Here is a 22,539-nt window from a genome sequence, read left to right as displayed (position 1 = left end):
GATTAATCGGCGATTAATCACTAATCGGTAGCCCACTGATTATATTTCACCTAGTGCAAAAAATCGGTAATCTGTCAAAATAGGTCAAAATGTTTGACGTATTTAAAAATTATACTTATTAATCCAATCTGATTAATAAGTTTTAAAAACTATATATAAAATATTGAAAACATTTGTGTGTGTATATATATATATAGAGGCCGGTTAATGTACAATATTCCTTAACGTACGAGCGTACGCTGTGAAACTACGCACATTGTAAAACTCAAAACCCTAATCACGCATGTGAAAAACATAATCACGCATGTTGACATAAACTCGGAACACTACTTCGCAAACTCCGAACCTACTTCATAAACTCGGAACCTTCATTCAACATGCGTAATTAAAAGATCATAACTCGGAATCTACTTCACAAACTCGGAATCCTTTCAACATGCGTAATTTCCATAGCGTACGCTCGTACGTTAAGCAATATTGTGTGTGTATATATATATATATATATAGGGTAGGGATAGTGTACATTAGTTCAGAAGTGTGAGAAGTGTATTATAACACTATATAACACCATATAAACACCGTATAACACTATGTAACACCATATAACACCATATAACACTATGTAACACTATATGACACTATATAACAATATATAACACTATGCATCTATCACAGACATGCTATCAGACAAACTATAGTGTTATATTTGTTATATAGTGTTATATAGTGTTATATGGTGCTATATGGTGTTACATATTGTTATACGGTGTTTATATGGTGTTATATAGTGTTATATATAGTGTTATAATACACTTCTCACACTTCTGGATTAATGTACAGGATCCTCTACCTATATATATATAAGTTTGAGAAGTTACATATAAATTCCAATCCGATTAATCCCTAGTTGGTACCCAATCGCTCGACTAGCGTTACAACCATGATAAAGAGACAGCAGTATATGTGTGTGTGTGGTTAGATGATCAAACATATTAGATATCATTCCAAACAAGTGCAAATAGTGGATAGTCTTCAATATAAAGCTGATAGGCTCTAGCCATTTCCATACATGCAAATCACATATATACATGTGTATAAGACTGACAAATGAAACATAATTGTACCTGTGAGATCTTATAGTCGATGAATGTCTTCCCTTCAGACAAACATATGCAAAAAGATGTCCATGCAACTTCTGATACTAAGCAACTGAACTTTTCCCAATGTGTGAAATCAAACTTTGACGAGTTTCCGTCAATGGACTCAAATGTAGGCTGCTGTAGAAATCCACCTTGAGATGACAACTTTAAGCTACTATGGTCATTGCTTTGGCCAGCTGGTACCCCTTCCTTAAGTAGTTTGCAAAGTACAAAAAAGAAATGATGTACACTTTGAAATGTTTGCAGCACCGGATTCAAAAGAAGCTGAAAGGACACAAAAATAATAATAATAAATTCATACATCTTAAATTACTGGATAAATCATTTAGCATTCCATGATCATATTACTACACTATCTATAATTAATTAGCACGCTAAAAGCATCAGAGCGTAGAAAAACATATATGCACACTGCTGATAAAAAGAGAGAGAAAACTACCAATTCCCGAGCATGTTTCAGACCAAGATATAGTGATGATATTGACGCAGAGCATGAACATAGAAACTGCAAACAAGAAAGAAGGCCCCTTGTGTTTGCAACTTGTTCAAGAATACGTCTACCCACTTGCCTTGCATTCTGCAACCAAAACATAAGTCTCATAACGACAGATCATTACAGGCAGAACAAAATAATGTAGATGATGGTTACAAAATGAATGACTTTAGGGAAAGTATTTACATCATCGGGATCAACAAGCAAAAGGATTAAGCTTTCAGCCATCCTTGGCTCCCAAGTCCATTGCTTCCCTTGCTCCATTCTTGTAATAAAATGGGATGTTAACCTGTGCTAAAACGATAAAATATCAACAAATATGATGCTTCTGGTGTTCACCATGCAATGATACAGCGCTTGAACATAGATTTAAGGGGCATGCAGCATTTAAAAATTAACCTCCTAAATGTTCTGATTAATGGGATGCACATTGTTATGACCTTGACTGAGTTTTTCGATTCTTCTCCATCCCCACCGTCATCAAAACCAGATGGTGTTCTCCACCCTAATAGACGTGATACCTCTGGAGCACGAGTGGTTAACCAATGTCCAACTGGAAGAGCCGTCTCAGTGTTACTTTCAGGTTCAACCATAGAAAAACGAGATAAAGCCCATGAAACCGCCTTAGAAAATGATACTGGTAGAACTGCAGGATCAATTTCAACTAAAACATCGACCCATAGCATTGGAATGCACATCCACACCCCAAATTCCGATGCTGCAGTTTGACCCTGAACGCTGAATTCACTCCAACAACTGGTACTGGTGTCCTTTTCTTCAACGTCATCTTCAAATAGGCCTTCATTCCCATCTTCATCTTTAAACTCAACCTTATTCCTATCAACACCTTTGTGTATTTGATAGTGTAGAATAGAAGACACTAATGCAGATGCATCAGAGACTAAGATAGTTTCGATCAAATCAAAAGCAGGTTGTCTAAGAGAACTGTATAGTGATGAATCCTTGAGAGATGCCACCAGAGAAGGACCCCTGTGCCAGAAAAATCAGATATCATCTCATAACAACTACAGTAATCAAAAAACATTACACTGGTAAAAGCTAATAACAAAATCATGATAAACAGACGAACTAGCCAACTAGACAAGGCACCATGGCCAATTGGCCATAATGATAACGATCCTGCCACCATGGGCAAAGCTTAAGTAGGGCGGCCGACCCACCGAACTCTTCGCTCAGTAGTGGAGAGTACGTAGTTTTCATATAGAAATTTTTGGGTATATACGTTTTCGACCCCCCGGTTTTATAGATTTTTAGGTCCGGTGACTTGCTAAACAGATGAAAGTCCGGCCCTAGCCCAAACCGTGTGTGTGTGTGTGTAGTTGGGGGGGGGGTGTTAGGCAAGTTGCCTAATTTACGGATTCCTTGTTAATCAAGATTGTAACCCTAATCTATTAGTATAATTAGATGTCTAGGCCTATGCAATTTCTAATCACCTCAATAATAAATCAAACCCTAGTTGCAGCCTATAGACGCAGGTCAGACTAGACCATGTTACATTGCACCTAGGCGACAAGTGAGCCCTTACTTATGTGCTTGTGTGCTAAAATATTATATTTTAATGTCAATTTAGTATTATAAAGTTTGACATTGTTACACAAAATGTCATAAATATACATAGTTAATGCATGTTTCTCTAAATTAGCTTGACTTACTAAGAACGGCATACCAAGTGACACAAGGATATAAAACCCATTGCTTTTAATATATCTAAATATTAATAAAAGACTACAAATAATGCCACATGGCATTCTCTCTTTCAACCACATAAATTTTATTTACATTTATTTAATAATATATAATATATTTCTTTTAATACTAATAACCAATATATATAAATATCACTTATCGTTATCTTTATCGTTATCTTTAGTTTAATATTCATAAATCCAATTAATAATATTATAAATATTTAAATCTAATATCAAATAAATTATTAATATTTTGTTTTTTTACTTATTAATAATATTACCCAAAACTTTCATACTTTTGCAATTTAGACCCTTTGTTTTTTTTTTTTACTTATTAATCTAAAGCTTTTCATCTTTTCCAATTTAACCCCAACTCTTTTTAATTTTCAATTTTGTTCCACCATACTTTTCATCATTCCTAAGCTTTTCGTTTCGTTCTAATTTTTGTGAGTTAACGCACCGCAACGTGCGTTTGGGGTTCAGCATTTTTCGTATATTTTTCCCGTTTGGCCCGTCAAAACACATCTATTTTTCTCCGTTTAACATGTTCGTCGCAACGCATGGGTCCTGGATTAACTTAGTTATTTTTTCTATGTTTTACGTTTCGATTTAATTTCTCTGCAACGAGCGTGCGTAATTTCAAAGATTTTACGTCTGCTTTTCGTTCGGCTTTGTTTTTTTTTCCGTTTTTATTTATTTTGTTTTTACGAGTTTTCCGGTGTTTGTGATCGCTGATAAAGATATATCATTGATACTACTTGACACAGTTTTACGACAACCGCTGCAATGCAGGGGCTTAATACTAGTATATATATATATAATACAAAGATTGCATACCACATGTGTGCACATTCAAAAGGCGGACAAGAAGGGTTCATCTTGTAACCTCGGTGGATAATGAGAAGAGCAATCTGCAAACAAAATTTAGCAATCAAGGCAATGCAAAGATCATATATGACAAGTGTATCTATTATACATACATGTCAATATAACAAAAAAACAGATACCTGGCAGGCTTTTTTTCTCATTAGAGCGCTGAAGTTGCTGCTTACAGTTACTTGATGCAGAAGAAAGTAGAGAAAATGTCTGCGTTGTTTTTTATGTTCCCCATCTTGCAAAGCCTCAAGCGACTGCGGAAATAGGATGCATACTTTATTAATCCCATCTACTGGCATTGTTTTCAACAACAGAAAATCACAGTAGACTAGAAATTATAACACAAGTATAATAGCACAGAAGCATGCCTGAAGAAAAGGTGGAAAAAGATCAAATATTTCTTTGTGGCTCTTCTCATCTTGAGTATGAAAACACTGACCCAGTAGTGTGTCACGCATTACACTTGGTGATAGTGTTGCCCTTAACCAGAGCTTACATCCTATAAAAAAAAAAAAACAGAACTAAGCATGCAATCAACTATTATTCTAAATTAGAGATATACGAGCGAAAAAGAAATACCAAGCATATCAAAAAGTAGTCTTAGGCAGTTGATTGCATAAGAGAATTCAAGAGAATCGCCAGAAATATGGTTGAGAACAATACTCAGAAAGCTGGGATAGCGCTCCAAAATCCCTTCTTCAAAAGCATGAGGCTCTAGAAACCCGAGCCTTTATAATAAAGAGTAAAAAAGAATTATAAGAAATGATGGCATCAAGAATACTATTAATGAAAGCTACTGCTCCCTACAATGCCTTGATTCCAAGCCATACAGTTGCACGATCCAGCTGCATCCTTGGCCTTGAGCTCTCAGAACTTGTAGGCACCACTTCTGTTTCTAAAAATACAATGCATTTCTTGAGCAGGGGCTGCAGAGGATCCAAATCCTCTGCACTCCTGGGGAGAAAGTTAACAGCAATTAGAAACATTCCTGCAATCACACTTCTTGATGATATAAAAAAGAAGTAAAGTTAACAAACAAGGACTACCATCATACATCAAGCTCTTGCCACACCTGTCTATAAAGATCAACAATTCAAATTTACTTGCGCAAAACGCACAATATATGCAAAGACCAGGACCCGTGGCACAATTTTGCCTAGCCCATAGCACAATGACAAATAGGTGCCTTTGCACAAACCAATACACGATCAAGCCATATTTGAAGGATGATGATGTTTAGCAGGTTCTACTAAAACTAAATTTTGTCTAGATCTAGAAAATGTCAATTATAATAAGAATACCTATTGGGAGAATTGGTGTGGAAGCCCGATCAAGGGAGGGCAGCTGGCCCTAGCCTTGGGTCGGCCCACACATCTTTTATTTGGCAGTTAAATTAGGGTTGTAATTTAGCCGACCCTAGTTATCTCTACGTGGGTTTGGGCCTAACTTGGGAATTAAGTTTCCTAACCCTAGATTAGTCTCTATATAAAGATTGCTTTGTACTTGTAAGTTTCCTAACCCTAGTTATCTCTATGTGGGCTTGGGCCTAACTTGGGAATTAAGTTTCCTAACCCTAGTCTCTATATAGACATTGCTTTGTACTTGTAATTCATTGAGCACCTGAATAATAAAGAAACCCTAGTTGCAGCACAGCGGACGTAGGTCAGCCGACCGAACCACTAAAAATCTTCGTGTCGTTTTATTGCTTTCGTGTGTGTGTTCAATCCTAACGATCCTAACAATACCAGGTTAGTTGTAATCACAACATCTCTCGAGACTTTTCAATGAGAACTGCTAACAATGTGCTACCAGAGTGAAGGCCTAGAACTTTCAGTTGGACAGATTAAGAATGCATAACTGAAGTTGGGCAAAACTAAGAACAACTTATAGCATGTTCTACTAAAACTAATGGCCAAAACTAGGAACTAATATGTGTGTCATGAATCAACTAACATTATATTGGGAACAGATATTAGATATTTGTATGCCCATTAAAAGCTTTCACTTGTTATTGGACTATATATGAGACCCATGTTTCTTCACAACCCTAGCAGCCAACCACAACTGCCTCAAAACCCTAGTTTCCACCACAAGCCGTGTCTCAACTAATGAGATGCAGCCTGCATTTTTAAACCCTAGCCGCCACCAACTAGCATAAACACCCTGCTTTCACCGGGTAGCAAAAACAATCTGGCTCAGAAACCCTAGTCGCCACCACAAGCAATCCACAATAGCCACACACAGTACTCGTCAAAAACCCTAGCACAAACAACCTTCTCTCATCAGGGTTTAGTAGCATAAACAACCAGCTCTCTGAAACCCTAGCCGCCACCACAGTCTGCTTACACTCCCCCACAAGCTAAGGTCGAAAAACGACTTGTATTTGGAGCATGAAGCGAGCTTTCTAATTTTTCTGTTTCCAAACTGTTTTTAGGATTTGAAATTAGTCGGCGGCCGTGAGTGGCAACATAGGGTCAAAAAGGATTATGGGTGATTTTTTGTATTCCAGTGACTCAGCAAGATCCAATGGTGGTGTGTGGGCAGCAATACCGCGATGATATTATAAAGTTTCATCACAGGTAGAATATGAGCCAATCGGATACCTTCTAAATAAGATAATGAAATAACTAATCTAACTTGTTTGCTAGTTGCAAAAGTTTTTCCATGCATGGGCTCTTTAGTTCTAACTACTCTCCTAACTGCTTCTTATTAATTAGTTTCCCATACTACTTCATTTTACTTACAAATGAGCTCTAGAGTGATCTCAAGATGGCACAATTATTTCATTATATGAAAAAATTAAAAAATATATATAAAATAAAAATAAAAAACAGGTCACTACTCAGGACATTCAAACATAAAGCGACCAGAAACTATACCTCAACTTTCCCATGTTTCCAGCTAAGCGAAACCCTATAGAACGACACCTCCTGGTCTTGAGGAAAAGTAGCGCATAAACTCCCTACATATCCCATCAGAAAACACTCAATGCGGTTGAAAAAAAAAAGCTGTTATGACCAAAAAGAGATAATAAGTGTATATTAACTAGAAAGTTGCCCCGCACGTTGCCGCCGTGTTGAAACCTAAAGTACATCAAATATGTACCGTCTAATCAAAACGTAGATCAACTGATAACGCACATAAAAATAAGCACAAAAACATATTATATTTGAACCGACTCAATTCCGGGGGAAAAAATTATGCTAAAACACAGACCAACCGATAACGTACATAATAACTAAAAGTGGTTTATGTATTATGTTTCTTGATGACAACAACTGAATACAAATGCCCTTTATATAGGGAGAAATACAACTAACTATAGCACCCTATAAGGAAACGATAATCATTCCTAAAAATACAGAATAATCTATAATATAAACTGATTGTGCTAATATTCCCCCTCCGTTTGAGCGGGCGCGAACAAACGCTCAAACTGGACAGAAAGGAATGAAATAGTTGTCGTGAAATGCCTTTGGTAAAGATGTCGGCGTACTGCAAGGAGGCTGGAACATGAAGCACTCGAATGTGGCCAATACGGACCTTTTCAAGAACAAAATGAATGTCTATTTCAATATGTTTGGTCCGTTGATGTTGAACTGGATTATCTGATAAATAAACGGCCGACACGTTATCACAATAAACCATTGATGCTTTCTGTAAGGGGGACATGTAATTCGAGCAATAGATACCGAATCCATGTGGCTTCAGTAACTGCATTAGCAACCCCACGATATTCTGCTTCAGCACTGGAATAAGAAATTGTAGCATGGCGCTTGGATAACCATGAAACCAAATTGCCGCCTAAAACGACACAATACCCACTTGTGGAACGGCTTGAATCTGGACATCCTCCCACCCAGCATCTGAATAAGCTGCTAGAGAATGAATAGCTGTTTTAACAACCCGTAGACCGTAGTCTGACTGTAAATAAAGTGCTCATGAACGCAAAATGTGGGTCACGCGGTTCATTTATAAACAAGCAAACCTGTTGAACTGCATAAGTGATATCAGGGCGTGTGAAAGTAAGATACTGTAAAGTGCCTGCTAAACTGCGATATAAAGTGGGATCATGAAATAGGGGACCATCTGTAGCACTGAGTTTGGCAGACAAATCTACCGGTGTGGCACAAGGCTTACACGAAGACATTGAAGCACGTGGAAGAATGTCTTTGGCATACTGAGACTGAGATTAAAAAAAAAAAAGCCATGTGCATGTCGGGTAACTTTAATACCGAGAAAATAGTGTAAATCGCCAAGATTCATCATAGCAAACTCTCGTGAGAGAAGGCGAATAAGATCATGACGAAGCTCATCAGTCGATGCAGTGAAAACGATGTCATCGACATAAAGTAACAAATAAGTGGTAGCAGCTCCCTTAGTATAGATAAACAATGAATTATCACACACACTGTTACGAAATCCATGTTGTAAGACAAATGAAGCAAACACGTGTACCATGCCCGAGGAGCTTGTTTGAGACCATACAGTGATTTCTTCAATCGACATACAAAGTTAGGGTACCTGTTATCAACAAAGCCCGGTGGTTGATGCATAAACACAGTTTCATTCAAGTTCCCATGTAAAAAGGCGTTCTTAACATCCAACTGATGAATAGGCCAAGAACGTGAGACCACTAGAGAGAGGATTGTACGGATGGTTGCCGGTTTGACAACCGGACTAAATGCGTCATCACAATCAACACCAACAGTCTGAGGTTTACCATTAACGACCAATCGTGCCTTGTAACACTCTAAAGAACCATCTGATTTAAACTTGTGGCGAAACAACCACATACATCGATAAACAGGTCTGTCAACCGAGCGGGGAACGAGTTCCCATGTATCATTTTCCTGTAACGTATTAAATTTTGTTTGCATAGCATGTAACCAATATGGGTCAGCAAAAGCTTTGGCATAAGTAGTGGGTACAAGGGAGATGGTCGTGGTATGTAGGTTGAGATGAACCGGAGGTTTTAGGGAGCCGGTTTTGGAGCGGGTGGCCATAGGATGCATGTTTCCGGTTTGAATAAATGGGGTAGAGTGTGGATGCGTGGTGGAGGGAGCTGGACCGGAATTCGGGCCGACTGTTGCGGACGTGGGTGGGGTTGTGGCGGACGTGGGTGGGTCTGGTGGGACGAAATGGGCTGGTTGGGTTGGTTGTGAGGTAGGACAAGGTCTACGCAAGTATGTAATGAGGAATGGGGCGTTAACGGAGGGTCTGGGTGGAGGCGGTGAACGGAAAACGAACATATCGGGGATTTGTACGTCTAGAGAGTTGTAGGACCATGGTGAGGTAAGGATAGTATAGGGAAACACGGTTTCGTCAAAAGTCACATGTCGAGAAACATGAACTTTACCCGTGGTAGGGTCGAAGCATCGATGCCCACGAAAATCTGGAGGGTAACCAAGGAAATACACCGAATGGAACGGGGATGAAGTATGTGTGGTTGGGTAGTAAAGGTGTCCGAGTAATAGACACAAACAAATACCCTTAAATGGTCATATTCCGGGTGGCGGAGATATAAGCATAGTTATTAAAGGCGTGAAGCGCACTCTAGGCGCATAGGCTCCGATTAGGGCCTAGGCGATGGGCGCAAAAAAAGCGTGGGCCCGAGAAAAAAAACGCACTTAAATAAAAAATTAAAAAGTTCATTAAGGGATAAAGTACTCAACCAAAACAATAATGTTCATACTAGCACTTAAAAAGTCACAGATAACAAAATACTTAAAACCAAAATGTTCATAGCACTTAAAAAGTATCAGATAACAAAATACTTAAAACCAAAATGCTCAAACTCAAAAACAAAAGATTCACTAAAGTAATAATGAGTAAAACTTGAAAGCCAAAAGAAACGCAAAAGAACTGAATAATCAGCTGGTAAAGAATAGGAACAATATCAAATCAGAAATAAATACACTGCAGAATATGAGGAGTTTACAAATTATAAAAATAATATCCCTATTTATCAGGAACATGTAGAATTAAATCAGAAATATACTAATCGAAGAATTCAAACTGAGATCCGGATTATTAGAGATATAATCGGCTGGAAATCTCCCTATAAATACTCCAGAACATCAGGAATTTACAAATTAAAAAAATATTTATCAGCAATTCAGTATTAATTGTGTGCTAAAATTACCTAGGAATCAGGAGCGCAATTAATGCGCATCGCTCAAAAAATTCGCCTAGGCGCCAAAAGCGTGCGCTTTTGATAACTCTGGATATAAGGCGAAGGTTGGTGTGAAAAAATTCAATTGTTTGCTTGGTAGTAATATCATGGAGGTAAGCGGCTGTGTGAAGCGCTTCAACCCAAAACATCGGTGAGAGATTGACGTGAATAAGTAGGGAACGGATGATGTCATTAAAATGTCGAATCATGCGTTCGGCCCGACCGTTTTGTGATAATGTTTGTGGACATGAAAACCGAAAAAAGTAGACCAGTTTGGTGGGCAAATTGTTTAAAGGCATGGTTATCGAATTCACCTCCTAAATCACACTTAAAAGTTTTGATGTGTAGGTTAATTGAGTATTTGAGTGAGTATGAGACGGTGAAATTTGACGAAAGCGGGGAAAGTCTTGGATTTATATTTGAGAGGATAGACCCAAATAAAGTGTGAAAAACTGTCAATCAAAACTATATAGTATTTATATCCAGTTTTGCTAAGTATAGGTGATGTCGTTTACTATTAAATAGTTGACAAGAATTGCAGATACTAGTGGATTTGTCTTTATTACATGAAAAATTAAGCCGACGACTTAAAATATTAAAACTTGAGCGCATGAATGTCCAAGACGACCATGCCATATTGCCATGGTAAGGATGGTGATGCAAGAAAACAAGCTTGAGGCGAAAGTTGTGGTGGTGTAATTGGATAGAGATCCCCGGTACTATTGTGACGGGAAAGGATGCGTCTAGTTTTGAGATCCTTCAATAAAAAACCGAAAGGGTCAAATTCAATGGAAACATTATTATCACGAGTGAAACGTCTAACAGAGATAAGGTTTTTAGTAACAGATGGGCTATAAAGAATGTTTGGCAACATGCATCTGCGGTCGTGGATTTTATGAAAGCCAGTGCCTGAGCCATGTATCAATAGACAATTATCATTGCCAACAAGAATTTTAGTGCGTATAGGAAAAGATGAGGGAACAGACATTTTACCTTGGTCCAAAGTGAGAAGGGAGGTCGCCCCAGTATCCAAGATTTAGTTGCATGGTGGAGAAGGCAGGATGCAAATCTGACGAGTTTAAGGCGTCTGTATTGGGCTGCTGGGTACCGTACTAGGCTTAAGGTGTGTAGTCTGCAGGAGCATATAAGGCCTGATGGTTCGATTGTGGGCCAGATTGGCCCAAAAATTTCTGAAACGGGCTTGAAGGTTGCGTTGGTTGCTGAAACGGGCTACTGGGCCGCCAGTTGGGCTGCGTCGGATATGAGCAAGGTAGTGTATTCCACCAGGCCCAATTCGGGTAACCCGGAGTCTGTGAGTTCCATGAAGTGTTTGTGTTACCCTGAGAACGACTGCCACCTCGTCCCCGACCACCACGATGGTACCCCTGTCCGCGTCCGCGTCCTCGAGACCGACTAGAATATTGATTCTGATTAGAGTATTGTTGTTGGTTCGGATTCGGAATGGGTTAAGAACTTGAGATGGTTGCGGATTCTGTGGAGAGGGTGTGGATTGAGCAACCAAGATAATGGAATTAGGGTTTTGACGGGCCTCAAAACAGATGATTTCATCCTCTAACATACTACGAGCAAGATCCCAATAAGCATTGTTTTGGTTGATTAGGGAGGCCGTTGTGTCGTATTCTGCTGGCAGGCCCCGAACCAAATCTAGGACGAGGCGAGCTTGGTGATCAACATCTTCCAATTGGTTATTGGTTAGCAAGTTCTTTCAGCTTCTTCTGACAATAATCATCCGTGGATGAACAAGCACCAAGAGTGAGGGTGCAGAATTTAGTCTCCAAAGCAGCAGCACTGGTTTTCTTGTTGCTGAGGAAAATCTTTTTGAGCTTGACCCGGGCATTCCTAGTGGTAGAGTCGGAGTCAAGGACCCGAACCAAAAGATCGTCAGATACGGTGCTATAAATCCACTGCAATACCAAAGCGTCTAATTCCTTCCATGTTGAATAGGTTTCATCAGTCTCTGCAGGTGCTTCAGTACCATCGATATGGTTTAAGACTTTATAGGCTATTGCATGGAGTTTGAAAAGTTTAATCCAGGATGTGTATGTGACCTTGCCGTCGAGGGTGCGGATTTTAGTCTGTATGTTTGTTACAGAATATGCGGGATGAAGAGAGGGTGCGGGTTGGAAGATTCAGGCGTTTCTTTGGTCATGGTTGAAGATCGACGAGAAGGGTATAGGGTATCGACGGCGGTTGTAGGGTTTTTACCGGAACCGAAGCTCTGATACCATAAAAGTGGTTTATGGTATTATATTTCTTGATGATTATTAACCGAAGTCATTAAGGCCTTGGGCCGGCCCTAGCTTAGTTAAATGTGTTTAGGGTTTTCCTCTTCTTGTCTATATATACTAGATCTTTCATTATGTAATTTCATCACAATATAATACAAATTCAGTTTACATTGTTTATTATGGCATCAGAGCCAGTCTAACCTAATTGCCGCCGACATCTCTGCCTCTCTTAACCTTTCTTTTTCGATCGGCTTTCTTCACCGATCGTCCTCCATCTTGCAGCCATGACACCTCCTATTACCCCCTTCACCAAAGCAGATAAAACAGCAAATAACTCTCACATTACCCTTACACCCACAAACTATGCCAATTGGCAGGCCATGATTCATCCTTTTCTTGTCACAAACGATTTATTCGGATACGTTGATGGCTCCATACCCTGCCCGCCAGAACTGGTCCAGCCTCCTTTAACCGAAAAATCATCTTCAGAGACATCTGAATCAGTCCCTAACCCTGGTCATCGAGCATGGATATCGAATGATGCACACATCCGCATGCTGATCTCTTCCACAATCTCAGAAAAGTGCTTTCAACATGTGCAGACCACAAAAACTTCTCGTGAATTATGGGAAGCACTCCGCCGAACCTATGCACCACAAACATCGGCTCGAGAATTTACTATCAGATCCCAGTTTTTACGTTTACAGATGCATGGTGATGAAACTACAACTGCGTATCTTGATCGAGCACAAGAATACGCCACCGCTCTTGCAAACATCGGTAAACCTATGGATGAAAAAGATATACTAATGCTTGTTGTTTCAGGTTTACGTGAAGAATATAATGGAGTCAAACAGATTCTCTTTTCTCGTGACTACACTGCTGTCTTCACTGAACTCCCTGCGCTTCTTGCTGATCACGAGTACATGATCAAGAAGCCAATCTCTGATGTTCCTCCGGTCCATGCCTTTACAGCTCATACTACACCATCGTCATCCATTCCTGATGAAACACTGCAAAGTCTTCAACAACTTGTTACAAAGTTAGGTTTTCAGCTTCAACCACAATCATCTTCATCTTCTGCATCCACGGCCAATTCTAATGGAGGCTCCTCCTCCAGCCCGTCGGCCTACTACACCTCTCGTGGTAGGGGCCGTGGGGGTAATGGTTTCAATCGTGGTGGTCGTGGTGGTCGTTTCACTCAATCAAGGGGCACTTCTTACAACCGAGGAGGTTCTTCACAGTTTTCATGGGCATCAAATCAAAACACTGTGTACGGGTCGTGTAATAGGTGTGGCATTGGCCATCTTCCTACCCATTGCCCAAACAGGGACCCATCTACTATTCGTTCAAGGCAACCTATCTCTAACTTTACTGATTTCAGGTCTCAAAACTCACAATCTTGGATTACAGATACCGGCTCAAATTCACATGTTTCTCCAGATATGCAAGGGTTCGATTCTGCCCAGTCTTACTTCGGTGAGGACAACCTGCACGTTGGTAATGGTAAGGGTCTTCCTATTCTTCACATTGGTTACAAAAAAAATCTTTTCCCCATCTAAAACCTATCACCTAAAGAATATTCTTCATGTTCCAGATATCAAACAAAATTTACTTTCTGTCCAAAAATTTTGCTTTGATAACAATGTCTATTTTGAATTTCACTCTACCTTTTTTTGTGTGAAGGACACGTTTACACATCATACCCTCCTCACGGGTCCAAGTAACGATGGGCTCTACTCCATTCGCTTTCCGTTCTCGCAGCCAGTTCCTAAAGTCGCTTTTTCAGCAAATAAAGCTTCCACAACCACATGGCATCAACGATTAGGGCATCCTCATTTTAGTTTATTCCGTTCTATGATTTCAAAATTTGATTTACCTGTACTAGACAAGTCTTTTAACATTCATTGTGAATCATGTTTAATTGGAAAATCTTCAAAGTTGCATTTACCACCTTCTGATTATAAAACATCTAATATATTTGATCTACTCTTTTGTGATGTTTGGGGTCCTGCTCCTGTACCCTCATTTGATGGCCACAATTACTTTCTCCTAATCGTTGATCACTTTACAAAATTCATGTGGATTTTTCCCATAAAACAAAAATCGGATGTACTAGACACTTTTAAACGTTTTATAATAATGGTTGAACGACAGTTCTCCACTAAAATTAAAGCGGTACAATCCGATTGGGGAGGAGAGTTCCGACAACTCTCTTCATTTTTTAAACAAATTGGCATAAATCATCGTATCTCGTGTCCTCACACCAGTGAGCAAAACGGCACGGTTGAACGACGACATCGACATGTCGTTGAAACGGGCCTTACTCTCATGGCCCAATCTCGTGTGCCTTCTCGTTTTTGGCATTTTGCATATGACACCGCGGTTTATCTAATCAATAGAATGCCATCTAGAACCACCGCCAACCTTTCTCCTTTTGAACACCTTTTTAAAATTCAACCCGACTTCTCCTTTTTACGGGTTTTTGGATGCCAATGCTTTCCCCATCTCCGTGCGTACAATCCAAACAAAATGGATTTCCGCTCCGTCTCGTGTGTTTTTCTAGGCTATAGTCCATCCCATCATGGCTATCGCTGCTTCGATCCGATTCATGAACGTTTGTACATCGCGCGTCACGTTCGGTTTATTGAAAGTGCCTTTCCTTTCCATACACCGCCATCTGAACCAACAACACAACCTACACCCACCTCTAATCCGTATGTCTCCTCTTACCCGGATGGTCCTACTTTTCCAACCGAACAACCTACTCCGCCACAAACCAGTGCAGCAGCTTCTTCATCTCCACCTTCATCTCCTCACACAACCGCATCTCCGGTGGCTGACCTTCCTGATCCGCCGCTTCCTGAAACTTCCTCATCGGCTCCTGTCGGGCAGCCTCCATCTCCACCACTACAAACCTATTCCCGTCGCACATCATCCACAATTCCCGCATTCAATAAATTCACTTCCACGGATCAGTCTCAACCCACTTCCACTCAGCCGTCTTCTACCTCACAAACAGATTCAAATCAGCCGCCTCCTAACTCAAATCGTGCTCGTCCCAGCCACCTTCGTCAAAACGTGAAACCTCCACAAAAATATAATCCTTCCGCTTATCATGCAACCACTGCGCCAGAAACCGAACCCGTAACCTTTACCAACGCAAATGGCAATCCTCAGTGGCGTAAGGCTATGGCCGAAGAGTTCTCTGCACTATTAAAGAATGGAACATGGACATTAGTTCCTCGTGATCCAAATTATCATGTTATAAATTGCAAATGGGTGTACAGGATTAAACGTGATCAAACAGGGGCGGTCAGTCGATATAAAGCACGTTTAGTTGCCAAGGGATACAATCAACAAGAGGGTGTTGATTATAACGAAACTTTTAGTCCTGTTGTGAAACCTGCTACCATTCGCACCGTCTTATCTTTGGCAGTTACTCAGAAGTGGTCACTCAGACAATTAGATGTTCAAAATGCTTTTCTAAATGGTAATTTGCAGGAAACAGTGTATATGCAGCAGCCTCAAGGATTTGTTGATCCTCATTACCCAGATCATGTGTGTTTGCTTCGCCGTTCCCTTTACGGTCTTAAGCAGGCTCCTCGGGCCTGGTTTGAACGGCTTTGTTCGGCTCTTGGTTCGCTTGGATTCTATGGCTCTAAAACGGATCCTTCACTGTTTATATATTCACATCATGGGACACTTCTTTATATGCTCGTTTATGTTGATGACATTATTCTTACAGGGAACAATGACAGGGCTATTGATCAGGTTGTAAAACGTCTTGGCGCCACCTTTTCTTTACAAGATATGGGCCCTTTGTCTTACTTTCTCGGTGTGGAGGTTGTGCGTCAGGGTTCTGATATTATTTTATCTCAACGGAAATATATTCAGGATATACTTGCTCGTGCAAATTTGTTGTCGGCCAAACCTGTTCACTCTCCTTGTACTACCACATCATCCCTGTCTCTTGGTGACAGTCCAGCCTTCTCGGATCCGGTACGGTATCGCCAACTTGTGGGTGCATTACAGTATGTCACTCTCTCTCGTCCAGACATCTCCTTTGCTGTTAATAAGGTTTGTCAGTTCATGCACTCTCCCACAGAAAATCACTGGTCTGCGGTTAAAAGGATTTTGCGGTTTCTTCTTGGAACTATCAATCATGGTTTGCTGATCTCTCATTCATCACCGATTCATCTTCATGCCTATGCTGATTCGCATAACAGTTACATTCAGGCTTACTCAGATGCAGATTGGGCTGGTTGCCCTGATGACCGTCGATCCACGGGGGGATTTGCCATCTATCTCGGGAATAATCTAGTGTCTTGGTCTGCCAGAAAACAAAAGACTGTATCGAGGTCATCAACCGAATCTGAATACAAAGCTATGGCCGATACCGTCTCAGAGCTTGTTTGGCTTGAAACTCTTCTTCGTGAGTTACATGTTATAATGAAGGCTGCTCCTACCCTTTGGTGTGATAACTTGGGAGCTACTTATCTTTCCAGAAATCCAGTTTTCCATGCTAGAACCAAACATATTGAAGTTGATTATCACACTGTTCGTGAACGTGTTGCTCGGGGTCAACTGATGGTTAGATTCATATCTACAAAGGATCAGATTGCAGACATTTTCACAAAACCACTTCCGACTGATCGATTTGCTTTACTAAAGACCAAGCTTAAAGTCAGTTCCCGCCATTAGCTTGAGGGGGAGTATTAACCGAAGTCATTAAGGCCTTGGGCCGGCCCTAGCTTAGTTAAATGTGTTTAGGGTTTTCCTCTTCTTGTCTATATATACTAGATCTTTCATTATGTAATTTCATCACAATATAATACAAATTCAGTTTACATTGTTTATTAATGATCACAACTGAATACAAAGGCCCTTTATATAGGGAGAAATACAGCTAACTATAGCACCCTATAAGGAAACGATGATAATTCCTAAAAATACAAAATATACAGAATAATCTATAATATAAACTGATTGTGCTAATAATAATAAGCATAAAAACGTATAATATTTGACCCAACTCATTTTAGGGAAAAATTTACGTCGAAACGTAAATCAAAACTTAAATTTATACCGACACCTACATAAAAAAAACACATAAACTTGATTACAAAGTCTTTAAAAGTTAAGGGGCTGTAAATGTAAAATGCTAAAAGCTGAGGGTAAAGTATATAAATGTACAAAAACTAAAAAAGAAAAAAAATTGAAAAAAGAAAAGTCAAAATACTATTCACATAGGTTGGTAATTGTAATATAGATAATGTTGTACCGGGTATTGTTGATGGCCTGCCAAAGTGAGTTCATGTGAATCCTCAACTCTTTCCATAAATATCTGAAACTCAGTGGCCAAGGACTGGTCATCCAACAAGACAGGAAACATTAACACCTGAAAGACAACAAAAGGTTATATTGAGAACTATTGTGCGAGATATCCGACAGTCATGGTTTAATAACAAGAAGATTACATAGCTAGTAATGCAAAAAAATTAAAAAGATGCATAAACTAAGTATATTAATCAGGTATAAAGCTATCAATAAAATTCGTACTCAAGAATGTTATTTATGAGGGAGGTTCAAATAAGAAGTTTAGATTGCCTAAGAAGTGTAGGATAGATTATGAGTCACATGTGGCACTTCACAAAGTAAGAGTAAAGGGCATTTTAGTCAAAACACTATCCTCCCCTCATCTTTCTGTGTATCTTTTTCTTTTATCAAAATGCAGCACATTAACAAACTTCTGTGCTGATAGCATAGTTATCAAAAGCGTGCGCTTTTGGCGCTTAGGCGTTTTTTCTGGGCGATTCACAGTAAATGCGCTTATGCTTCCAAGGTAATTATAGCGCAGCCAAAACCCTAATGATATTTAATATTTTTCTCTATTAATTCGTAATAAATTCCCCTATTTCTGCAGTATTTATAGGGCTTTTACCAACAAATGATATCACTAAAGATCAAAATCTCTTTCAATAATATTCAGTTCGTATGAAAATTCCACTTTTTCTGCAGTATTTATAGGGCTTTTTCTTCAGTATTTTTTTGCTTTCAGGTTTTACTCTTTATAACTTTTGTTTTCGAATATGAACATGTTGGTTTTGAGTATTTTGTTATCTGAGACTTTTTAAGTGTGAGTATGAACATTTTGGTTTTGGTTTTGAGTACTTTATTGCTTTAATGAACTTTTTAGTTTATTTTATTCAGGTGCGCTTTTTTTCTCAGGCCCACGCTTTTTTGTGCATATAGCCTAGGCCCTAAGCGGAGCCTAAGCGCCTTGAGTGCGCTTCGCGCCTTTGATAACTATGACTGATAGTTAAACTAACCCCAAACTGAAAACACGATCCTTGATGTTTTACTTGCGAAATAAACTAAAAATTAAAAATTTTAACTGGTGGGTTGATTGGAAGATGGAAAGACTTTTACGGGCCCAAAGATATTGCTTATGCAACACCAAATCTTCATGCAACTAAGGATAGCCAATGGGAAGGATAGTCAAAGATGATCCAATCAACAGTTGGTGTTGCGATGTGAAGAAAAATCAACAGAGATGGCCCCAGTAGATCAAATGTTATTTGTTAAATTTATTTAGGAGCGATTCTTCAGTGAAGACAATAAATATTTATTTTTTATTGTTGTTAAATTTAATCAAGCTTTATGGCATTTCAATACTGCTACAAGAGACTCTAAAATGCAACATGAAACTGCTACAAAACTATAATAGCTAACAAACAGTTGCAACAACCATACCCGGTACAATCCAGCCCATAGCCAAACTACTGGGGTTTGGGAGGGTGAGATGTAGGCAAGCTTTACGCCTTTACCCCAACTACAAAGTCATATCCAACCATAAAAGTCATAAAAAAACATACAAAGGTACTAAAAATTCGCACAATCATAATACTGAAATGCATAATAAGGACAAATAACACATCATATATAAACACAGACCAACGATAACATGCAAAGGCCACCATAATAAATTGAGAAGCTAAGCACCTAAGGCAAGAACCTATAAAAACCAAATCATCCTCCTAAAAGTCCCTATCCTTAACCTTGTGTCACCACAAACTCCTATCCTCGACCATGCTCTAATAGAGATGCAAGTCTAGCAAATCCTGCCTAATCCGCTTGTACCAAGTAAGTTTGGGTCTGCCTCTACTCATCCTTTCCTCCACACTATAAGTTTGCGCGATTCTAACTGAAGTTGTTGCCTGCCTCTTCTTGATATGCCCAAACCATCTCAACCTCTCATCCCTAATCGTATCCGATATAGTAGTCACCTCTAATCTTTCCCTGAAAACCGCATTTCTTATCATGTCCAACCTAGTGTGCACATACATCCACCTCAACATCCTCATCTCTGCTACCTCTAGCTTACGCGCGCCAATACACCTTTCATGATGAATAGGTGTTGCATAACTAACTATCCTAAGATTCCAATATGAAGAGGCTATAGATCAAGAAGAACATGTAACTTCTCTTGGGTAGCTGTACTAAAGCAGTTGTACAGTGTTAGATGCATTGACTGGTCAACGATTTGAAGGAAAAGCAAAACCATTCAGAATCTACAACGCGATACATGCCTGTAATAGCCGGCAGACAGTTATACTCAAATAATGAAGAGTTGGGAGGGGTAAGATTACCTCATACATGACGCTGATTACTTTTGCACTGTCTTTCACTGGGTTGTACTTCCCTTGTGCTATTTGCATGTTGATCTGTTTCAATTGATTAGTAACCCTTTCTTCATCTAGGCTGCATAAAACATGAAGAAGAGGACCAATGGAACTCAACTCATACTCCATGGCATATGTGTCCTTGGCTTGATGATGCTGGCAAATGCATTGCATGCAATCTTGTAATTCTTCGGAAACTCTTTTCCATAGAAGCTTGAGAGGAGAATCCGGGCGATCGTCTTTAAAGTAGTTGTAAAATGTTTCTAAAAGTGGCCCCATTATATCCCAGGAGCCACACCAAATGTGTGTTTCTCTAGGAAGATAAATCAAAAAGTTGAATGCATCTGAGAACCTGAATACAAATCATCACTAAACAATCAAGATAAAGGATTATTCAATGTAAGCTTCTTCTATGCCAATGAACGATTCCATAGATACAGTTATTATCTATCTGGCTTTGCAATCTAATCTATATTATATGAATAACAAGTGGATATTGAAACTATATATTGATGTGATGCCGATATAGAATAGAAAGGGGCTGGCTAAGCTAATACTGACCAGCTTTCTTTAAGACGACGGAGGCGAAGTTGTTTAGAGTTATCGAATTCGCATTCATCATCATCATCGTCTTCTTCTTCAATAAGCCTCCATCGGGTTAAGAGCTCTGTTCTCGTAGACATTTTTCAAGCGCCAAACACACGAACGCATTCAACCCTAGCTACTTCAACAGGAAGAAGAAGAAGAAGAAGAAGGCTGCTTCGGAACCCAACCAAGGCACATAAGTAGAATTGTCATAATATAATACATTTTTTTATAAGGGTAAATTACACTTTTTGTCCGTTTGTATCAGATTGTAACAGATAACCTTTAACTTCAATAATTACAGCCGCAGTCCTTTATTTGCAAAACTCATTACACTCTATATTCTTTAGTACTAACCAAGTTAAAATTTTTGGTCAAATATAACATGTGACTTGCCCATAAGGGTATATTAGTAATTTTGCTTCTCTATTTGTTTAAAGACTTTCTCTCTCTCCACAAACTACTATTTATCTCTCTAAAGTCTCTCTCCCTCTCACATCAGTATCCTAGCCATCACCCACCAAGTTCCACCACCATCATCACCGCTATAAATTCAATTTCTAACCAGACACCAATTATATATAAAACAATTAAAAATTAACTTAGGACTCTTGTGGATAATACAAGTTGAATTTCATGTGATTGTTGTTCATTCATCATTTATGGCTAAGTGGGTTTCTATTCAATATTTAACATCTCGTTTGTGAAAATTAAAATCCCAGTATAATCATACATCCATTTTGCTGCTCAGATCTGAACATTAAAACAAATTAATCGATGAACACTAGGGGTGTTCAAAAAAATCCGAATCCGAAACCGAATCCGAAATATCCGAAAACCCGTATCCGAAATATCCGAATTTTCGGATATCCGAATTTTCGGATATCCGAATATCAGATAATCCGAAAATTCGGATTCGGATTCGGATAATGATTTTGAGAATTTTCGGATAATCGGATTATCCGAAAATTTAATTTTTTTTTTTTCGGATACCCGAATATCCGAAAATATCCGAAGTATCCGAAAAATATCCGAAGTATCCGAAAAATATCCGAAATATCCGAAAAATATCCGAATTATCCGAAAATATCCGAAATATCCGAAAGATATCCGAAATTTATATTCGGATATCCGAAACTATCCGAAAAATCTGGTTCCAAATATTAAAAAATAATAAAAAAATAAGAATTAAATAAAAAATTGGATATTCGGATATCCGAACCCGAATCCGAAATTTCGGATATCTGAAAATCGGATATCCGAAATTTCGGATTCGGGTTCGGATGTCAATATTTCACTATCCGAAATTTCGGATATCCGATTTTCGGATATCCGAAAACCGGATTATCCGATTTTGAACACCCCTAATGAACACTAAAACAACCTAATTCCTTAGATCTATACACTAAAAAACCCAACAACCAACCACCCGCTCCATCGTTTTCTGTCGTCTTCACGCTCCGATGATTTTCTACACCTGTTTCGTAATCGATGACACAATAGCAAGTTAATTTTTTTTTTTGCAAAAAGTTCAAACTCCTTAATCAGATCTATCTGTTTGCTCTGCTCTCAAGTATCGATCAGATCTAGAGGTAGAGGATGAGATA

The 22,539-nt window shown here is 39.0% G+C and overlaps 1 protein-coding gene across 4 annotated transcripts in view; it reads right to left on the bottom strand.

Annotated features, from left to right (window-relative positions):
• Positions 1 to 21,122, bottom strand: part of LOC110880324 — a 28,023-nt gene extending 6,901 nt beyond the window's left edge. For all 4 annotated transcript variants that reach the window (XR_002559347.2, XM_022128908.2, XM_022128912.2 and 1 more), the window contains exons 1-13: positions 20,909 to 21,122; positions 20,315 to 20,699; positions 17,947 to 18,063; positions 7,118 to 7,200; positions 5,046 to 5,192; positions 4,818 to 4,966; positions 4,607 to 4,737; positions 4,370 to 4,492; positions 4,200 to 4,273; positions 2,053 to 2,643; positions 1,840 to 1,942; positions 1,600 to 1,737; positions 1,125 to 1,424 (exon numbers count right to left, since the gene is read on the bottom strand). Coding sequence is in view for 3 of the 4 variants with exons in the window: in XM_022128908.2 (XP_021984600.1) it covers positions 1,125 to 1,424; positions 1,600 to 1,737; positions 1,840 to 1,942; positions 2,053 to 2,643; positions 4,200 to 4,273; positions 4,370 to 4,492; positions 4,607 to 4,737; positions 4,818 to 4,966; positions 5,046 to 5,192; positions 7,118 to 7,200; positions 17,947 to 18,063; positions 20,315 to 20,699; positions 20,909 to 21,030 (2,463 nt within the window). In the remaining variant the exon portion in view is untranslated. The remainder of the gene's footprint in view (positions 1 to 1,124; positions 1,425 to 1,599; positions 1,738 to 1,839; positions 1,943 to 2,052; positions 2,644 to 4,199; positions 4,274 to 4,369; positions 4,493 to 4,606; positions 4,738 to 4,817; positions 4,967 to 5,045; positions 5,193 to 7,117; positions 7,201 to 17,946; positions 18,064 to 20,314; positions 20,700 to 20,908) is intronic.
• Positions 21,123 to 22,539: the final 1,417 nt, after the last annotated feature.

The sequence above is a fragment of the Helianthus annuus genome, chromosome 9 (genome assembly GCF_002127325.2).
Source record: "Helianthus annuus cultivar XRQ/B chromosome 9, HanXRQr2.0-SUNRISE, whole genome shotgun sequence".
NCBI lineage: Eukaryota > Viridiplantae > Streptophyta > Magnoliopsida > Asterales > Asteraceae > Helianthus > Helianthus annuus.
The sequence above is the reverse complement of the archived record's forward strand: the minus strand, read 5'-3'. Positions and strand labels throughout refer to the sequence as shown.